A 15,128-nucleotide genomic window follows, 5' to 3' on the forward strand; every position below is an offset into this window, starting at 1 on the left:
TAATGAGTGTTGGAACTATATCCTTAAAAGTTATGTTCATGTTGTATACCGGTAATGAATGTATAAAGACTTTTAAAATGGATTACCCCTCATATGATTCAAGGTAAGTTGAGTATCTTTATTATGTACTTACTAAGCATTTATGCTTAGTACGTCGTTGTTTTTTGCGCATAGCTTGATTGTGGATCATTGTGAAGTTGTGATTGCTTCGGGAGATCAAATTCACTTGACTAAAGCTAGAATAGTATGTATTTGTGTTTTGACTATTGTCTCGTATAGCATGTCATGAACATAGATTAAATTTTATTCGATTTAGGCTTGTAAGCTTGATTTTGACACTTTAGAGTCTTCATTTAAGTTTTGGAACATTATAATGATTGAACATGTTTATTTAGTTATAAATTGAGTTAGGGAAGTCTTAATAATGGTTCAAATTGTCTTGGAACTCATGGGTATAATTTGATGATGTTTATGAGTGGTTTTGAGGTGTAAATTTAGTCCTCGGGATCCACATTCCGGAATCATACTTTATGTATCAAAACTTTTGAAGTTAGTAGCTAAAAAGCTAAAATTCCAAGGCAAAGTATCGAAACATATAACCTATGCATCGATACTTTACCCAAGGTATCAGAACATAGGGTTTAGGTACCTTGCCCCTAATTAGTGCCCACTACATTTTTTTGGCAAGTCTATGACACTTTAGAGTCTTCAATTAAGTTTTTGGAACATTGTAATAATTGAACATATTTATTTAGTTATAAATTGAGTTAGGGAAGTCTTGGTAATGGTTCAAATTGTCTTGGAACTCATGGGTATGATTTGATGATGTTTCGGAGTGGTTTTGAGGTGATTTGAGTTGTAAATTTAGTTCTAAGGGTCCAGGTTCCATAATTCATGCTTTATGTATCAAAACTTTTGAAGTTAGTAGTTAACAAGCTATAGTTCCAAGGCAACGTATCGAAACATAAGTCCTATGCAATAATACATTGCACAAGGTATCGGAACATGAGGTTTAGGTAACTTGCTCCTAATTAGTTCCCACTGCATTGTTTTGGCTATTTTGAGTTCCCTGTAGCTCATTCTTGACCCTAGACACTTCTGATCAACCATGAATTGATTCTAAATTATTCAAAGATAGACTATTTTAAAACCTTCAAATTGACTTTATCTAATTTTAAGATTTTATTAAATTGTACTTTAAAAATTTGATTTCCTAAATATTCATGAGATTTTCGTTACATATATTTTCCAGTAACGTATCCTATTTGTACCAAATGTCGAGACGAGTTAAGGATGCGCAACTCGCCAATTTGTTTTCAATAGATCTTAATAAAGAAGTGTACATGGTTTGAGAAATTAAAAGATTATTTGGTCTTTATTGGTTTTAACTTAACAAATTCCAATTCTTCTCCATGTGTTCGAATTACAAAGGTATCAGACATTTCTCTTCTTGTTTACATAGATGATATTATCATCGATGATAATGATGTTGGAATTGACTACATCCTGGCTTCTCTATGAAAGATTTAGGCAAGTTACATTTTTTTCTTGGGCATCGAAATTCAATATAGTAATGATGGTGTTGTTTTTTAACCAAAAGAAGTATCTACTTGACCTTCAAAGAAATGTGGGATGGATGGAGAAAATGCATTTCCAACACCTATGAATAGTAATCTTACTATTGCTAATGAAAGTCTTGTTTGTAATGAAACATAATATCGGAGTATAGTAGGGGCACTTCAATACATTGTGATTATAAGGCTTAAAATAGAATTTGTTGTAAATAGAATTTGCCAGTTTATGCAAAGTTCTTTTCATATTTATTTCAAAATATTGAAATGTATTTTGGGGTACCTCAAGGGTACCATTTATAGTGGCATAGTATTCCAACTAGCATAATAACTTTCCATTATAGATTTGCATATGCTAAATAGGGATCAAATCTTGATAACAAGCAATCAACAACTGATTATTGTATTTTCTTTGGGGGAATTCCAATTCACTAGTGTTCAAAGAAGCGACATGTTGCTCGGTCCATTGTTGAGGCTGGATATCAAAGCATTACCTATGTTGTTGTTGATAATTATGTGGATTTAGTCACTTTTAAGCTAGTTGAATGTTTTTTTAGATGAAAAATCAATACTATGGTGTGAAAACTCAAGTTTTGTCTCAATATTTTCTAATCCTATCACGCATTCAAAGTTTAAGCATGTTGAAGACTTATTATTTATCCGAGAGAAAGTCGCACCAAGTAACCTTGTTGTTTCTAAAGTACCAACATGTGAGCAAATTGCTAATATTTTGACCAAGCCAAACCTTTATCCACATTGCCATTTTGTAGACTTGAAGACAAGTTGGGGTTCAACAATATAATAGGTCATCCATTTCTTATTCTTGGTAGTCCATACGGTATATACATTGCTTGTTTTCTTGCAGGTATATGTCGTATGTAGGTTTATAGGGCACACAAGTGACTACTTGAGAAGATTAGAACCGGCTTCAAAAAATTTGAATATCTTGGTAAGTCCGATGAATATTAAAGTTGATATATAGTGTGAAATACTAAATTGTAAGTCATATTAGATAAGAGTTACCAACACATGTCAAATGTGTTAGTTGTAGTTGTTAAAATATGTTGTAATTCTTATTCACTATTGGAATAGACCAAGAGTATCAATGAATCTTATTGTTAGTATTTGATAAATCTTGGACCTTCTAACTAAACACTTAATAAATACTAGCTTGCCTCATATTGGGAGATATTAGAGTTTATCAATAAAATAAGTAGCCTATTTCTCTTTTTTATCGTTTGCTTCTTTTCATTTCATCTTCTTCAAACCTTGAGTTTGCTTGCATTTCTTGACCAATCATGAAAATCAAACATTTATTAATGTACATAATAAACTCGAATTGACATTATTAATGAGGTAACTTCTCTAACTTATAAAAAATATTTTGTTTTATGATTTTGTTTCATTCAACGATATAAAACAGTACATGGACAAGAAAATATGTATAATGTCATTATTAAGGGTCTGTTTGATTGAAGGAATTGATTTTCCGGAAAATCATTTCCAACTTTTCCAGCGTTTGATTGGCGGAAAACATTTTCCATTTGGAAAATGAACTCAAAACAAGGGAAAATGGGTTACATTTTAGGGAAAATGTCTTACCCTTTCAATTTCTGTAAGACATTTTCCGTGCTCTCCTCTCTATCGCCTCCTTCATTCCTTCCTTCATTTCCGGTAGAAAATTGCTTCTGTTTATCGATTTTCTAGTAACTTGTTTTTTTTAATTATTCAATACTTGTTTTTTAACACAATTACAAATAATTTATTTGATATTAATTTTTTTCAATTTATAACGATTAATATTGTAGCTTAATAATTGAGTATTATTATAAACAAATCATTGCAATATATGTAAAAATAATTTAAAATATAAAAATTTATTAATATATATCAATATATGTAAAAAAAAATTCGAAAAATATTTCCAGGAAATCTGCCAAACAGCCGAAAATATTTTACACAGATTCAATCAAACAGCAGAAAATATTTTCCAGTAAATCATTTTACAGAAAAGTAAAATATTTTCCCGAAATCATTTTACGGAAAATATTTTACTGGCAATCAAACATACCCTAAGTGTAATTCTTTTAGGAATCATATAAATATAATTTTTAATATTGTACAGTCAATTGAGCCTTAGCTTAGTTGGTTCCACTGCTATTCCAACAATGAGGCAAACGTGGTTTCAAGTGTGCTTAAGTAGATTTTCTCTTTGATTTAAAGGTTAGGGAGGTGTTATAAGTAGAAGGTATTATAAGAAAATATCATTTTACAAATATTAACTATAATTTGAAATTATTTTAATCATATTTAATATATTTTAATAGAAATTACTTATATTAAATAAATAAAATATTTATTAAATCATAAAAATAGATAAATGCACATACTGGTTAAAGTCTATCAAGAGCTCCTATACTATAATGTAAAGTTCATTTTAGTTCTAATACTAAAAATTGCTCCAAATTAGTCTTGTACATTAAAAATTTCTAGTTAAATTATTGATAATTTGGACAAATATTCATACTCAACTAGTCTACCCATAACCCAAATTGACCCATAAAAATTTCTGGTTAAATTATTTTTGATAATTTAAAAATTGATATTTAATTAAAAATTAAAAATATAAAACTCAAAAACAAATTTGGAATGAATTTGGAAAACCATTTGGGATGTGAAAAAAATTATAGTTATTTAAATTAATTTATATTTTATTTTTTAAAATTTATGTTTATCATAGATCTTAAAAATACTGACACGTCAACACAAATTAAATATTTAAAGGCGCACAAACGAAAAAGCAAAGGCGCCAAGCAAAATCCCGGGAAATTTAAATACTAAAAAGAAGGAAAAGCAAACCCTTTAATAATCCCCAGAAAAAAGTGATGACCCTTTACTTAGGTGTTGCTTCTTCTCCAGAAACAGAGAAGGAGAGCGAGTTTCAATGGAGGATCTCAATTCTGAGGTATGGATGAATGTTATCTTCAACCATTCAAAATTGTCCAGTTTGCTGTTTGATTCATAAGAAAATATAGCAAAATGTTCTTGTAGCAACAAATTTCTCTCTTTCTTGCTGTGAAATTCAATTTTCTGATTCATTAATTATTTATTTGTTACCTTAGATTTCAGGTTCCTCATGCTCCACTCCTTCTGGTTAGTATTTCTTATCCTCAAGCTTCAATTTTGAAAATTTTAAGCTTTAGTTTCACTCAAAGAACGAGAAATAAAAAATAACTCTTTTTTCCCTTTTGGATCAGAACCTCCTGACATAAGGAACTGGTTTTCTTCTTACAAGTATGAATCTTTTGTCTTGGATACATGCGAGAATTCCGGAGGATTTTTTTCAGAAGAAAGGGAAAGCGACAAATATGATTTGGGTGTAGGAAAAATTAATAGAGAAAATGAAGAAAACTTTGATGGGTCTGCTGCAGAAATTAGAAAAGCTGATGAACATGACAACTTTAACTCTAAGGAGGTAACTTTTTTTTCATTTAATTTTACATCTGCATTTGGGCAACTGGGATTTTCTTGAATAGTATATTTATTTTACATTTGAGTTTGTATAGAGTTCACAGTTGCTCATATTTAACAGTCCCCCTCCCCCCCTTTTTTATGGGTTCAGGATTCATTACATTCCCTTTCAGTCCTTTCTGGTATGTTTCAGTGTCACTTTTCTTTTTGATATTTTACAGTGCAAAATGTGTTTTGTGGATGAAAATATTTTAGGGAACGGAATTAATACAATGCTTAATTTAAACATGTAAAGGAAGTGAAAATTGTTCATGTTCTTTCAGAGCCTCCTGATATCAGAAAATGGTGTTCAAGCTATGTGTACGAGTCTCCTTTGTTGGACACCAATGATGGTTTCAAAAGAGATGTTTCTAGTAAAAACGAATGTGGGGAAGATGAACTTGTCAATGAAGAATGCATCAATGATTTTGCGGATTCAGATAAATTTCAACAAAATACCTCTGACAAGATTTGCTCAATTAAAGTGATCAAATGCAGTAGTTCATTAGTAGAAAGGAAGAATGAATCACACCCTTTCTTTTCTGGTCAGTATAAACTTCTAGTATTCTTCAATTTTCAGAAAGTTATTGCTGTTTGGCTTGCTAGAAAAATTTTAGGAAAAGAAAGTACATATGAAATAAGTTATGTGATAATATTTGTTTGTGTTTCTTGTGTCAGAACCTCTAGATATTGGAAATTGGTTCCCGGACTATGTGTATGAGTCACCTGTATTGGATACAAATGATGAATTTGAAGACAGTCTTTCTAAAAACACAGAACCAAGTCGGGATAAATTTGTTGTTGAAGACAGCAAGAGACAGAAACGACATAATTTCAAGACAACAACAAAAACAGGATGTAGAGATGAGGTGGTTGTTGGTAAGAAGATTTTCTCAAATGGATTTGAGGAATGTAATAGCCCCATCAGATATGATGAGCAAGAAAACAAGTCCACTAGTAAGGTACTTTCACTTTTAGTTCTTTCTCCTTTGGCGAGTCTAATCCCTTGAATTTTGTTAAATAAACATATCAAATGGTTCTAAGACCCTATGAGTGAGATTGTAGAATATTGTTATGGCGCTATTTATCATGTCAAGTTAGTATTACAGGATTTTGGTGAGATCAAACCAACACATGGAAGCAATGACAAAGAAAATGGTTTCATCACAACAAAGAAGAACAAGTTTATAAGAGCAAATGATGAAAATTGTCTGAGAGGAGCAGGAGAGATTGTTTTAAAGGGTTCAAGAAAAACAACAGGTGGTGAAAAGGATTATGGGGTGACGAAAAGAAAGGTGTTGGCTGAAACAACCAATGTAAAAGTTGAGCAACAGTGTGAGGCAAAGGCAATGGAGATAATGGGAAAATGGCGTTGTCCTCAGAAAAGCAAGCCACCCCGCGGCCCCCCATTGAAGCAGCTTCGACTTGAACGATGGATTAACAGGGTGTGACCTTATGAAAAAGGCACATTGCAGAAATCTTGTTCGTTGTCAAGGAAAAAAACGATGTTGTATAATCATTTCTTCAGCAGTAACTGAATTTTAAGTCGAGTTTTTTCATTATTATTTTTTCATTTTGCTTATTATTTCAGTGGGAAAAGGAAAAGAAAAGTGAGCAACTACTGTTTGGAGTTGCTAGAAGATGGGGCAATAAAGAGACCAAGTCCTTTATGTTTTCATCCAGTCAAGTACAAGAGGACTGTTTTCTATGTATTTGTATTTGCCACTTCCTATTACCGTATATAGCGGTGCTTCAGTTTTACAGTGCGAGGTAAAAGCAAATTTTATGTTTTTTATTGGGTTTAATTCAGAATTACATCCCCTTACTTTAATTTTTTATAAATTTAATCACAATGCTTTACAAGAAGACAATACAATCAGATAGCATGCTTAAAGCTTTTTCATTCGATGTATTTCGAGTAAATGAGATTTTAGCATAGATAGTAAAGGCCGAGGTTTTGAATCTTGAGTACTCAAGTTTGATGCACAATTATATTTACGGGTCTTTAAGTCCTACCATATGCTATTGTTATGTGTGGGTTTTAGTTTAGTTAATCAATTCTAGTCTAGATTATTTCAATTCTTAATGTGTTTGTATTGAAATAAGTTGATCTTGCATTTTATAATCGTTCCAACATATACTTATATTTATACTTCAATTTAATTTTGCAAACTAAAAAAATCAATAATTCAACCATTTACATTCAAGGCTTTAGCAAAAATCAACAATATAAATTTATGTATTTATCAAACATTTCTGAAGGTAGAATGAACAAATTCTGATAAATTAAAGTAGGGGGACTGTTTCTCAGTTTTTGAAAAGTCAAGGCTGAAATTCATAATTAGACAATTTTCATTGTGACTTCAATGAATGAGGTAGCCGGAAAGCCCAAAACCTATATATAATGCAAAGAGAAAAGTAGAGCAGGACTCAACTTACACCGACTCTTCGATCTCATCTCCAATCTCAAACCCTTTCTTAAATTAAAAGAAAAGAATTACATTAAAAAAAAAAGCCCGCTAAAAACCACTAAAAGAATGGCAACTCCAGACGAAAGTCCTGCAGCTAAGAGATGGCTTCCTCTTGAAGCTAACCCCGATGTCATGAACCAGGTTCTTTTTCATTTTTCATTTTTTTCTGTGATGTTTGGTTCCGAGAAATGATTGGGAAATAAGATAAACAAAACATTAAAAACCGGTCTTCATGGAAATTTTCCTTTCTAGATTTGCGGCAATCAAATAGAGAGTTAGGGTTTCAGTTTTCTTTTTAAAAAAAAAAATTAATTTATGTTTCTTGTAGTCTCTTTAAATTATAGAGAAAATTTTTAAAGGATCGGATTGTTATGAGTCCGTGTGGATAGTTATATTTTTGTTTAAATTCGTTGGAAAATTATAATATTGAATTTCTGCAGTTTCTTTGGGGTCTGGGTCTTCCAGAGAGTGAGGCAGAGTGCTGCGATGTTTATGGCTTGGATGATGAACTCCTAGAAATGGTTCCACAGCCTGTTCTTGCTGTGCTTTTTCTTTATCCAATAACTTCTCAGGTGATTTCATCTGAAATTAATTGTTTCTTTCCAGCTTTAGTTGGCGGCCCATTTCTTCTAAGTTCAGTTTTACATTTACACTTAATTACAATACGTTGTTTTTGTCTGTTTCTACGGTTCAATGTTTTCAGACTGAAGAAGAGAGATTGCAGCAAGATAATGAGAAAAGAGTAAGTACAATGCTGTTTTTTTATAATCTAATATCCTGTTGTAGCTCTTTGGGTGTTCTTAGTTTAGTGCATAAGTGGAAGATGAAATGAAGAGAGTGGAAAAGTAGAAGGAAAATAAATTTTGAGTGTGCTTGGTAGAAAAGAAAAATGCGAGGAAAGAAAATAGGAAAGATACCGTTTTCATCATAATGTATAAAAAATAAGTTATATCAAATTGGAACAATAAGAGGAGAGAAGATGAGAGAGATGTAAATTAAGCATTCACATTTGTAACATTATACTTTCTTTTTTTAATTTTCATTTTATTTCTTTGCATTTTCGACTTTACCAAATAATGAATGAAAGAAAATTCTATCTTTCCTACCAAGTACACTAATGGAAAGAAAAAATATATTTTTCTCTCTTTCTACTTCTCTCCCCCTTTAATTTTTCACCTTTCTAGTTTTCTTTCCATTTTACTAAGTAAAGCCTTTGTGTTTTGTATCAAATTGTTGTCAAGATGGGTTGGAATTCAGAAACATTTAGAGCATAAAATAATTGTAATTAAATTGTGCGAACTTGTAGTTCTTCCTTACAATTGCTAGATATTATGAACCCTTGGTATAAAAGGTCACTCAAGTACAATAGATGCTTCTTGCTGATCACACGGTTCTATATTTTGTGTGGATAGTATTTGCAATTGTAAATTACTTGGTGGGTGAGACTAACTACACCCTTGGATGATGGACCTCATTGAAAAGTACAATGGTCAAGGAGCCGAAGTCAAAAAGAGAAATAGAAAAGCTTTCTTAAAAGAATGCAAAATTTTAAGCTCAAAATTCCATTCCCTCTTTTGACTTCTCTAAATATAAAAGAATAGATGTTGTACATAAAATTTCTGTCATGTTTCAGAATTATGCATGATCCAATTAGATTTTTTTCTGCTTTTTTTTTTGGCTGTAGGATGTTAGCAGTGAGGTTTATTTCATGAAACAAACTGTGGGCAATGCTTGTGGAACGATTGGGCTTCTTCACAGTGTTGGAAATATTACTTCAGAAATCAAGCTACGTAAGTTGGGTCTAATGTTCACCATCTACAATGCTCATTTTAAGATGCTCACAAGCGTGCTTAGTGATGTTTGATAATTTTTACACTTGCATGCTGTCATCTTACTGAAATCATTGTTGGATGATAATCAAGACATCATCTGTCCATCATCTATGAGTAGGCTTTTTGATTTATCACTTTTTTCTTCTTAAAATGAGGAATTGTATTTCATTGTGATCTTGTACAAAGTTTGCAGTTTTAGCGTCAATGCTTCCTTTGATTGCTGAACTTAAGGGTATTAGGTAGTTATTAGTCTATTTGTAGAATACATAGAATAACTATTTTTTGCCTTGTCTTTTTCAGAAGAGGGGTCCTTTTTAGATAGGTTTTTTAAATCTACTGCAACCATGGATCCATTGGAGGTTCTACTTCTCTCTGCCTCTCTGCATGCACAGTGTATCTGCTTTTGCCTGCATGTTTTTGTGATTTCTGATTGCTGAATTCAAATTGTCCTATGCATCTACAGCGTGCTGCATTTCTTGAGAAAGATGGAGAGATGGAAGTTGCTCACACTGTGGCAGCTACAGCTGGTGATACAGAGGTAAATTTATAACAAGTCATATCTTTTTATACTTGACTTATTCAGTGTAAAATTACAAGTTGTGAAGTTTGGCTAGATACAAATCTGTACAATATGGCAATCTTACTATCTTTTTTGACAGGCTTCTGACGATGTGGATACTCACTTTATCTGCTTTACATGTGTTGATGGTACATACCCCCCTCTCATTTCTAATATAAAGAACCAAATATAAAGAGAAACGACAATTTCTATTGCTTGATCAGAGTTTCTTTTGGAATATCTTAAATGTGGTTGTATTTGGTGCCTTGATCTTATCATTATTTTTTGTCTCATCAATGTAGGGCAGCTTTATGAACTTGATGGAAGGAAGTCAGGACCAATATCCCATGGTTCATCCTCACGAAGTACCTTGTTGCAGGTTCGTGTTGGTATTAAAATTTAAATCTACCCTTAAGATTTTCACAAAAGAATTTTACGGGACATTGAATTTTTAAGAAAAGAAAGTAGTTTGCTGTTTGCATTGGGGTTTGTTCTCCCCTTATATGTTTGTATTTGACCGTCGTGCATTGAGTAAAGTTAAATGTGCAAGAAGCTAGCTCATCTTTATCTCGTTCCACTTTTGGACTAAAGGGAGTTCCAATTGGTAGATAAGGTTTTAGTTTGAAGCTTCAACTTCAGCTTATACATTTCACCTCAAAACTCCTTCCACTGTGAATTTGCCAGTGTCTATCTTTTGTGTTTGTTTGTGCATAATCTGAGTTGCTCAAAGTGTTTTGGTATTATAAGAGTGTTTCAGTGTTATGAATAGGCCTAACTGGTATGCTTTTATTTTTCAACAGGATGCAGCCAAAGTGATCAAGGGAATGATCCAGAAAAATCCAGAGTCACTCAATTTCAATGTCATTGCACTCACTAAGAAGGTGGCAGGTGCAATTTAATTGGCAAGTGTTGTACTCAATTTCTTTCAAAATCAGTCACCTTGACATAGCAAACAATCGTATTGTGGATGTGCTTTACTTTAGGACAATTGTGCTTGTATGAGACTCGTGTGGTTGTGTAAGTCGGTTTCACTACCGTTGGCATGATTTGGTCATTCAAAATTTTTATCTCCAGTGTTTGGATCCTTGTATACATCAAAAGTAATAATTTGAGAATATAATCGAATTTGGTTCAACTAAACTTCAATAGTGTGTTGGAAATTTACTTAGTTGGGTGTAATTGTTTATTAGTTATATGTGTGAAATTTTTTAGGTAATCATTGTATTTGGTAGGTGTTATCCAATTAAGTCTAATTGGAGCATTTCAATTATGCTCTCTTAAATTTAATTTTCCTATGGTTTTTCAAGCATGTTATTCATTTATTTTAGTTTAAAATGTTATTTCTATACATTTTTAATTTTATAATTGATATTTTATTTTTTAAAATATAATTATATCTTATTATACGGAACTAGTTAATTCATTTTATTAATCTCCAATTTGAGGGAGAAATATAAGTTTTTATAGTAAAAGCATGAGTTACGTTGAATAATTAAATTTTATGTGAAAAAAATCAAGTACAAAATAACGGTGGTGATTAAAATAAAAAAAATTAATAAAGCTTTATTTTTGGTGTTGAAAATGAAATTTTAGAAAAGTTGGATGACTGTAACTGACTCTAAATGGCAATATTTTAGAAAAATTAATTTTCTTTTATTAATTTCTCCTTCTCAAATATTTAATTTCGTTTCCAAATCTTTTTAAACCTTAAATTATTCTTTTTCTTTACTATACATCAGAAGTAAATCTAGTTCGGATATGAATTAATTTCGGACGGTCATATTGAACCAAAGAAAAAATGTCATCCTTATCAAAAAACTGTACGAAATTCAAATAAAATCAATTTAGGCTATAAATCTCTACTGTAAAAGGAGTAAGAACTAAAAAAAAGGCATTGAAGTTATATTTAATTTCTCTTAAACAAATCTAATTTTGTACTCTGATACAATTACAGGATGAAAGAAAGGTTACCGAATGAAACTATTAATAAAAAGATTAAAGATTAGAAAAGAGATAACTTCTTTTTTGTTTAAGAGTAACTGAATATAACTCAAACGCCTTTTCTTAGGGTGTTAATGCTTTATAATATAATCTTTATAATGTGTATAAAAATAATTTTTAAAAATTGAATTTGAGTGTAATTATCTGCATAATTAGTAATTAATAATAATTACCTAACTCAAATCTAATTATAAAGAGACATTCCAAACACAGTACCACCCATCAAATTATGATATTTGGAATTACTACTTAACGTAGTTGCAGTGGATTTATGTCTCGTTCCTTTGGATGCAAGGAAGAAAGCTTTTTAGGATTAAACAAATGCTTCAACATCTAAATCTTTATTTTAGCTTTGATCCAATTTCATCTAAATTAAATCCGATGTAGGAGTATTCCTTTCCCATAAGCTGTTTTCATGAAATCCAAATGAATTTTGTAGTTGTAGAAAATCAATAGAAAACAACAACCAATCAAATTCCCACCTAGACTCTCAAACTTATTTTCACATTTTCTCATTATGAACAAAGAATCCAGGTGGTTAGAAGTCGGAAGAAAAGTTTGAAAAGTCAAACAGTTTGAATGCATAGGGTCAAAAAAGCAATTAGTGTTTGGATAGAGGATAAAGCTATTCCATCTTTGCCCAAAAGTCAACTGTCCTTTTCTAACTGCGCAACGTTCGTGGACGTGCGTCCTTGTTCCTTCAGCTTGACGCCATATATGTTCTAGAATATTGGCAAAATAAACAGATGTTAGAAAGAAGAGCAGCTAACCTTTTATTATAGGCCGAACGCCAAGCTGGTCTGGATTTGTCATCTTCAAATGGCTGAGGTACCAACGCCTACATCTACATTTTGATTGTATGCTTCTTCCTACATCAAAACTAGGTTTTTACAGTTTCTTTTTGCATTGGAATGTCCATTTTCAACCATATTGCTTACACCATTTTTTATTAAAGAATAAAATTTTCTCATTTAGCGAAACAACTATGAAATAATAACAATTTCTTTGTATGCACAAAGCCAACACAAGTTTACAAATATTTCAGACCCTCATTTTCCCTGCTTCTTACATTAATCCATTAGCTGATTAATAGTTGATTGCTATTAGTACATGATCCAATTTCATACTTAACTGCAGCTGCTGAACTCATATCTAACCAGGCTTCACCCACAACCGGAGCTGAGGGGGCCACCTTTCTCCTCCTTTTCGGTGACCCCTGCTCTGAGCCGGATGATGAAGAATTGGAGGGCTCGGGTGATGCTCTCTTTGACGTTACCCTCATTGGGTCAGGTTTCCCGGAATTCACCCTCAATGGGAAATTCAAAAAAGCCTTGGACCCGCGCATCCTATAAGCTGCTTTATCATAAGCCAAAGCCGCATCCTCAGCTGTTTCAAAAGTACCTAACCAAACCCGAGCCCCGTTTTTAGCCGGGTCCCTTATCTCAGCTGCGAACTTCCCCCACGGCCTTTGCCTAACTCCTCTGTAATGCCTCGCTTTGGTCGGAACCACCGCCGGAACAACCGTATTCGCAGCTGGAGCCTCAACTAAAATCTCCTGCGGCTCCGGTTTAATCGGCGGAAATTTGATAGAAGAGTTATCGGAGGGCGCCCAGCCTACGGTTAAAGCATCTCGGAGGAACTCAAAAACGAGCATATCTTCAGAATCGTTTTCTTTAAGAGGGAGGTCACCCCAGGTTTCAGTCAAACATGGGTACAAGCGGTTGAAGCTTGAGCTTCTGCAAAACACGGGGGGAGCCGTGGTAGTGGTGCACTCAACGGAAGCATCGAGTCGGAAGTCTGATGACTAGCCAAGTAAGTGTCGCCGAATTGAGTCCAACATTGCTAAATCGGTCTCGTTGCTACTCGGATGCATCTCCATAACGAAACCTGTTAAATCTTGAGTAAGTGATTGAGGGATTTGGGGTTGGTTTTGTTTTGTTTAAGGGAAAAAAAAAAGAATGAATTAAAGAAAAAAAGAGAAGAAATGTGAGAAGTTAGGAGTCTGAATCTTTGTTTGGCAAATGGGAAGTGGGTTTATATAGGGAAATCAGATGCATGAATTTGGGTTGGCGGATTTTCCCATTCAAGATTTTTGTTTTTTTTTTATTTTTATTTTTATTATAATAATAGTGGGGTTTTATTTATTATTTTTCAATTTTTTATTAATACCTTTACGAAACCAGTTTTTAGACATGTGATAAATAAATTTGAATTGGGTTAATGTCAAGTTTTGTCCTTGAATTTTAATGTAATATTTATACAAATATGCTAAATTTTTTTGTGCAACATGGTGTCCTCATTCATTTTACAGTCTGAGACTAATCCTATTTAAACTGAGATAATATTTAAGTAAAACTTTCTCAACGCTCTATTACCATTTCTTAACGTGTTGGTGTAATTTGATAATTGTACTATATCTTCATTTTACAATTCACCACCATAATAAAATTTAGTTGATTTGGCCAAAACAGGTAAAAACCTTTGCTATTTTTTTTTTGTTTTTTTTGCTTGCAAAGTATATATTTCTGGATTCAAATCTGTTAATTTTCTTGACATTTCATGAGTGGCAAATCTTGGGATTAAGTTTTGGGGGCTTAGTAAAATTTTTAAAATTTGTAGGAGTTTAATGATATTTTTTAAAAAAAATTGGGGTCTAATTAAAATTTTTGTGAGATTAATAAAAATTTTCAAAAATTTTAAGAGAGCTTAATTAAATTCTTTAAAAAATTAAAAGGTATAATAAGAATTTTTAAAAATTTTGAGGGGCCTAATTAAATTTTTTTAAAAAAGTTAAGGAAAAAATGAAATTTTTAAAAAAATTTAGGGACCTAATTAAAGTTTTTAAAAATTTTAAGGGAAAAATAAAAAAATTTCAAAATTTTTGGGGACCAAGGTCCCCTAGACCCCAAAAGATCCGTTTCTTCATGTCACGTTAAATACTTGTTGATCAATGTATACACAATGCAATTCAGAAGTAAAAAGTACCAAATTTGGTTTTTGAAATTTGGTTAAATTATCGATTTAGAACAAGAGATTAAGTTGATTGATTCTTGAATCAGAATAAATTTATTGAACTAAAAAAATAGTTGAACCGTTTCTTTTTAATTTTTAATGAAATGTTAATTGAACTGAATGTATCGACCGATTTAATTACTGATGGTCGTCGATTCCACCAATATAATCC

At 32.0% G+C, this 15,128-nt stretch overlaps 3 protein-coding genes across 3 annotated transcripts; 2 read left to right on the forward strand and 1 right to left on the reverse strand.

Moving 5' to 3' along the window:
* Positions 1-4,379: 4,379 nt before the first annotated feature.
* LOC107929342 (uncharacterized) lies at positions 4,380-6,886 on the forward strand. Its single transcript, XM_016860741.2, has 7 exons — positions 4,380-4,536; positions 4,694-4,724; positions 4,829-5,046; positions 5,194-5,224; positions 5,366-5,626; positions 5,760-6,043; positions 6,191-6,886. Exons 1-7 carry the CDS (start codon positions 4,516-4,518, stop codon positions 6,530-6,532), a joined length of 1,188 nt encoding a protein of 395 aa, XP_016716230.1. The 5' UTR covers positions 4,380-4,515; the 3' UTR covers positions 6,533-6,886.
* Positions 6,887-7,350: 464 nt separating this feature from the next.
* Positions 7,351-11,083, forward strand: LOC107929329 (ubiquitin carboxyl-terminal hydrolase 3). Its single transcript, XM_041098555.1, has 9 exons — positions 7,351-7,693; positions 7,993-8,124; positions 8,256-8,294; positions 9,237-9,342; positions 9,685-9,743; positions 9,848-9,922; positions 10,044-10,092; positions 10,246-10,322; positions 10,744-11,083. The coding sequence occupies exons 1-9, from the start codon at positions 7,619-7,621 to the stop codon at positions 10,840-10,842; spliced, it is 711 nt and encodes a 236-aa protein (XP_040954489.1). The 5' UTR covers positions 7,351-7,618; the 3' UTR covers positions 10,843-11,083.
* A 1,273-nt stretch (positions 11,084-12,356) lies between these two features.
* Positions 12,357-13,931, reverse strand: LOC107929346 (ethylene-responsive transcription factor 2). Its single transcript, XM_041098556.1, has one exon. It carries the CDS (start codon positions 13,596-13,598, stop codon positions 13,023-13,025), a length of 576 nt encoding a protein of 191 aa, XP_040954490.1. The 5' UTR covers positions 13,599-13,931; the 3' UTR covers positions 12,357-13,022.
* Between the last annotated feature and the right edge of the window lie 1,197 nt (positions 13,932-15,128).

This window comes from Gossypium hirsutum, chromosome D08 (assembly GCF_007990345.1).
Source record: "Gossypium hirsutum isolate 1008001.06 chromosome D08, Gossypium_hirsutum_v2.1, whole genome shotgun sequence".
In the NCBI taxonomy this organism is placed as follows: Eukaryota; Viridiplantae; Streptophyta; class Magnoliopsida; order Malvales; family Malvaceae; genus Gossypium; species Gossypium hirsutum.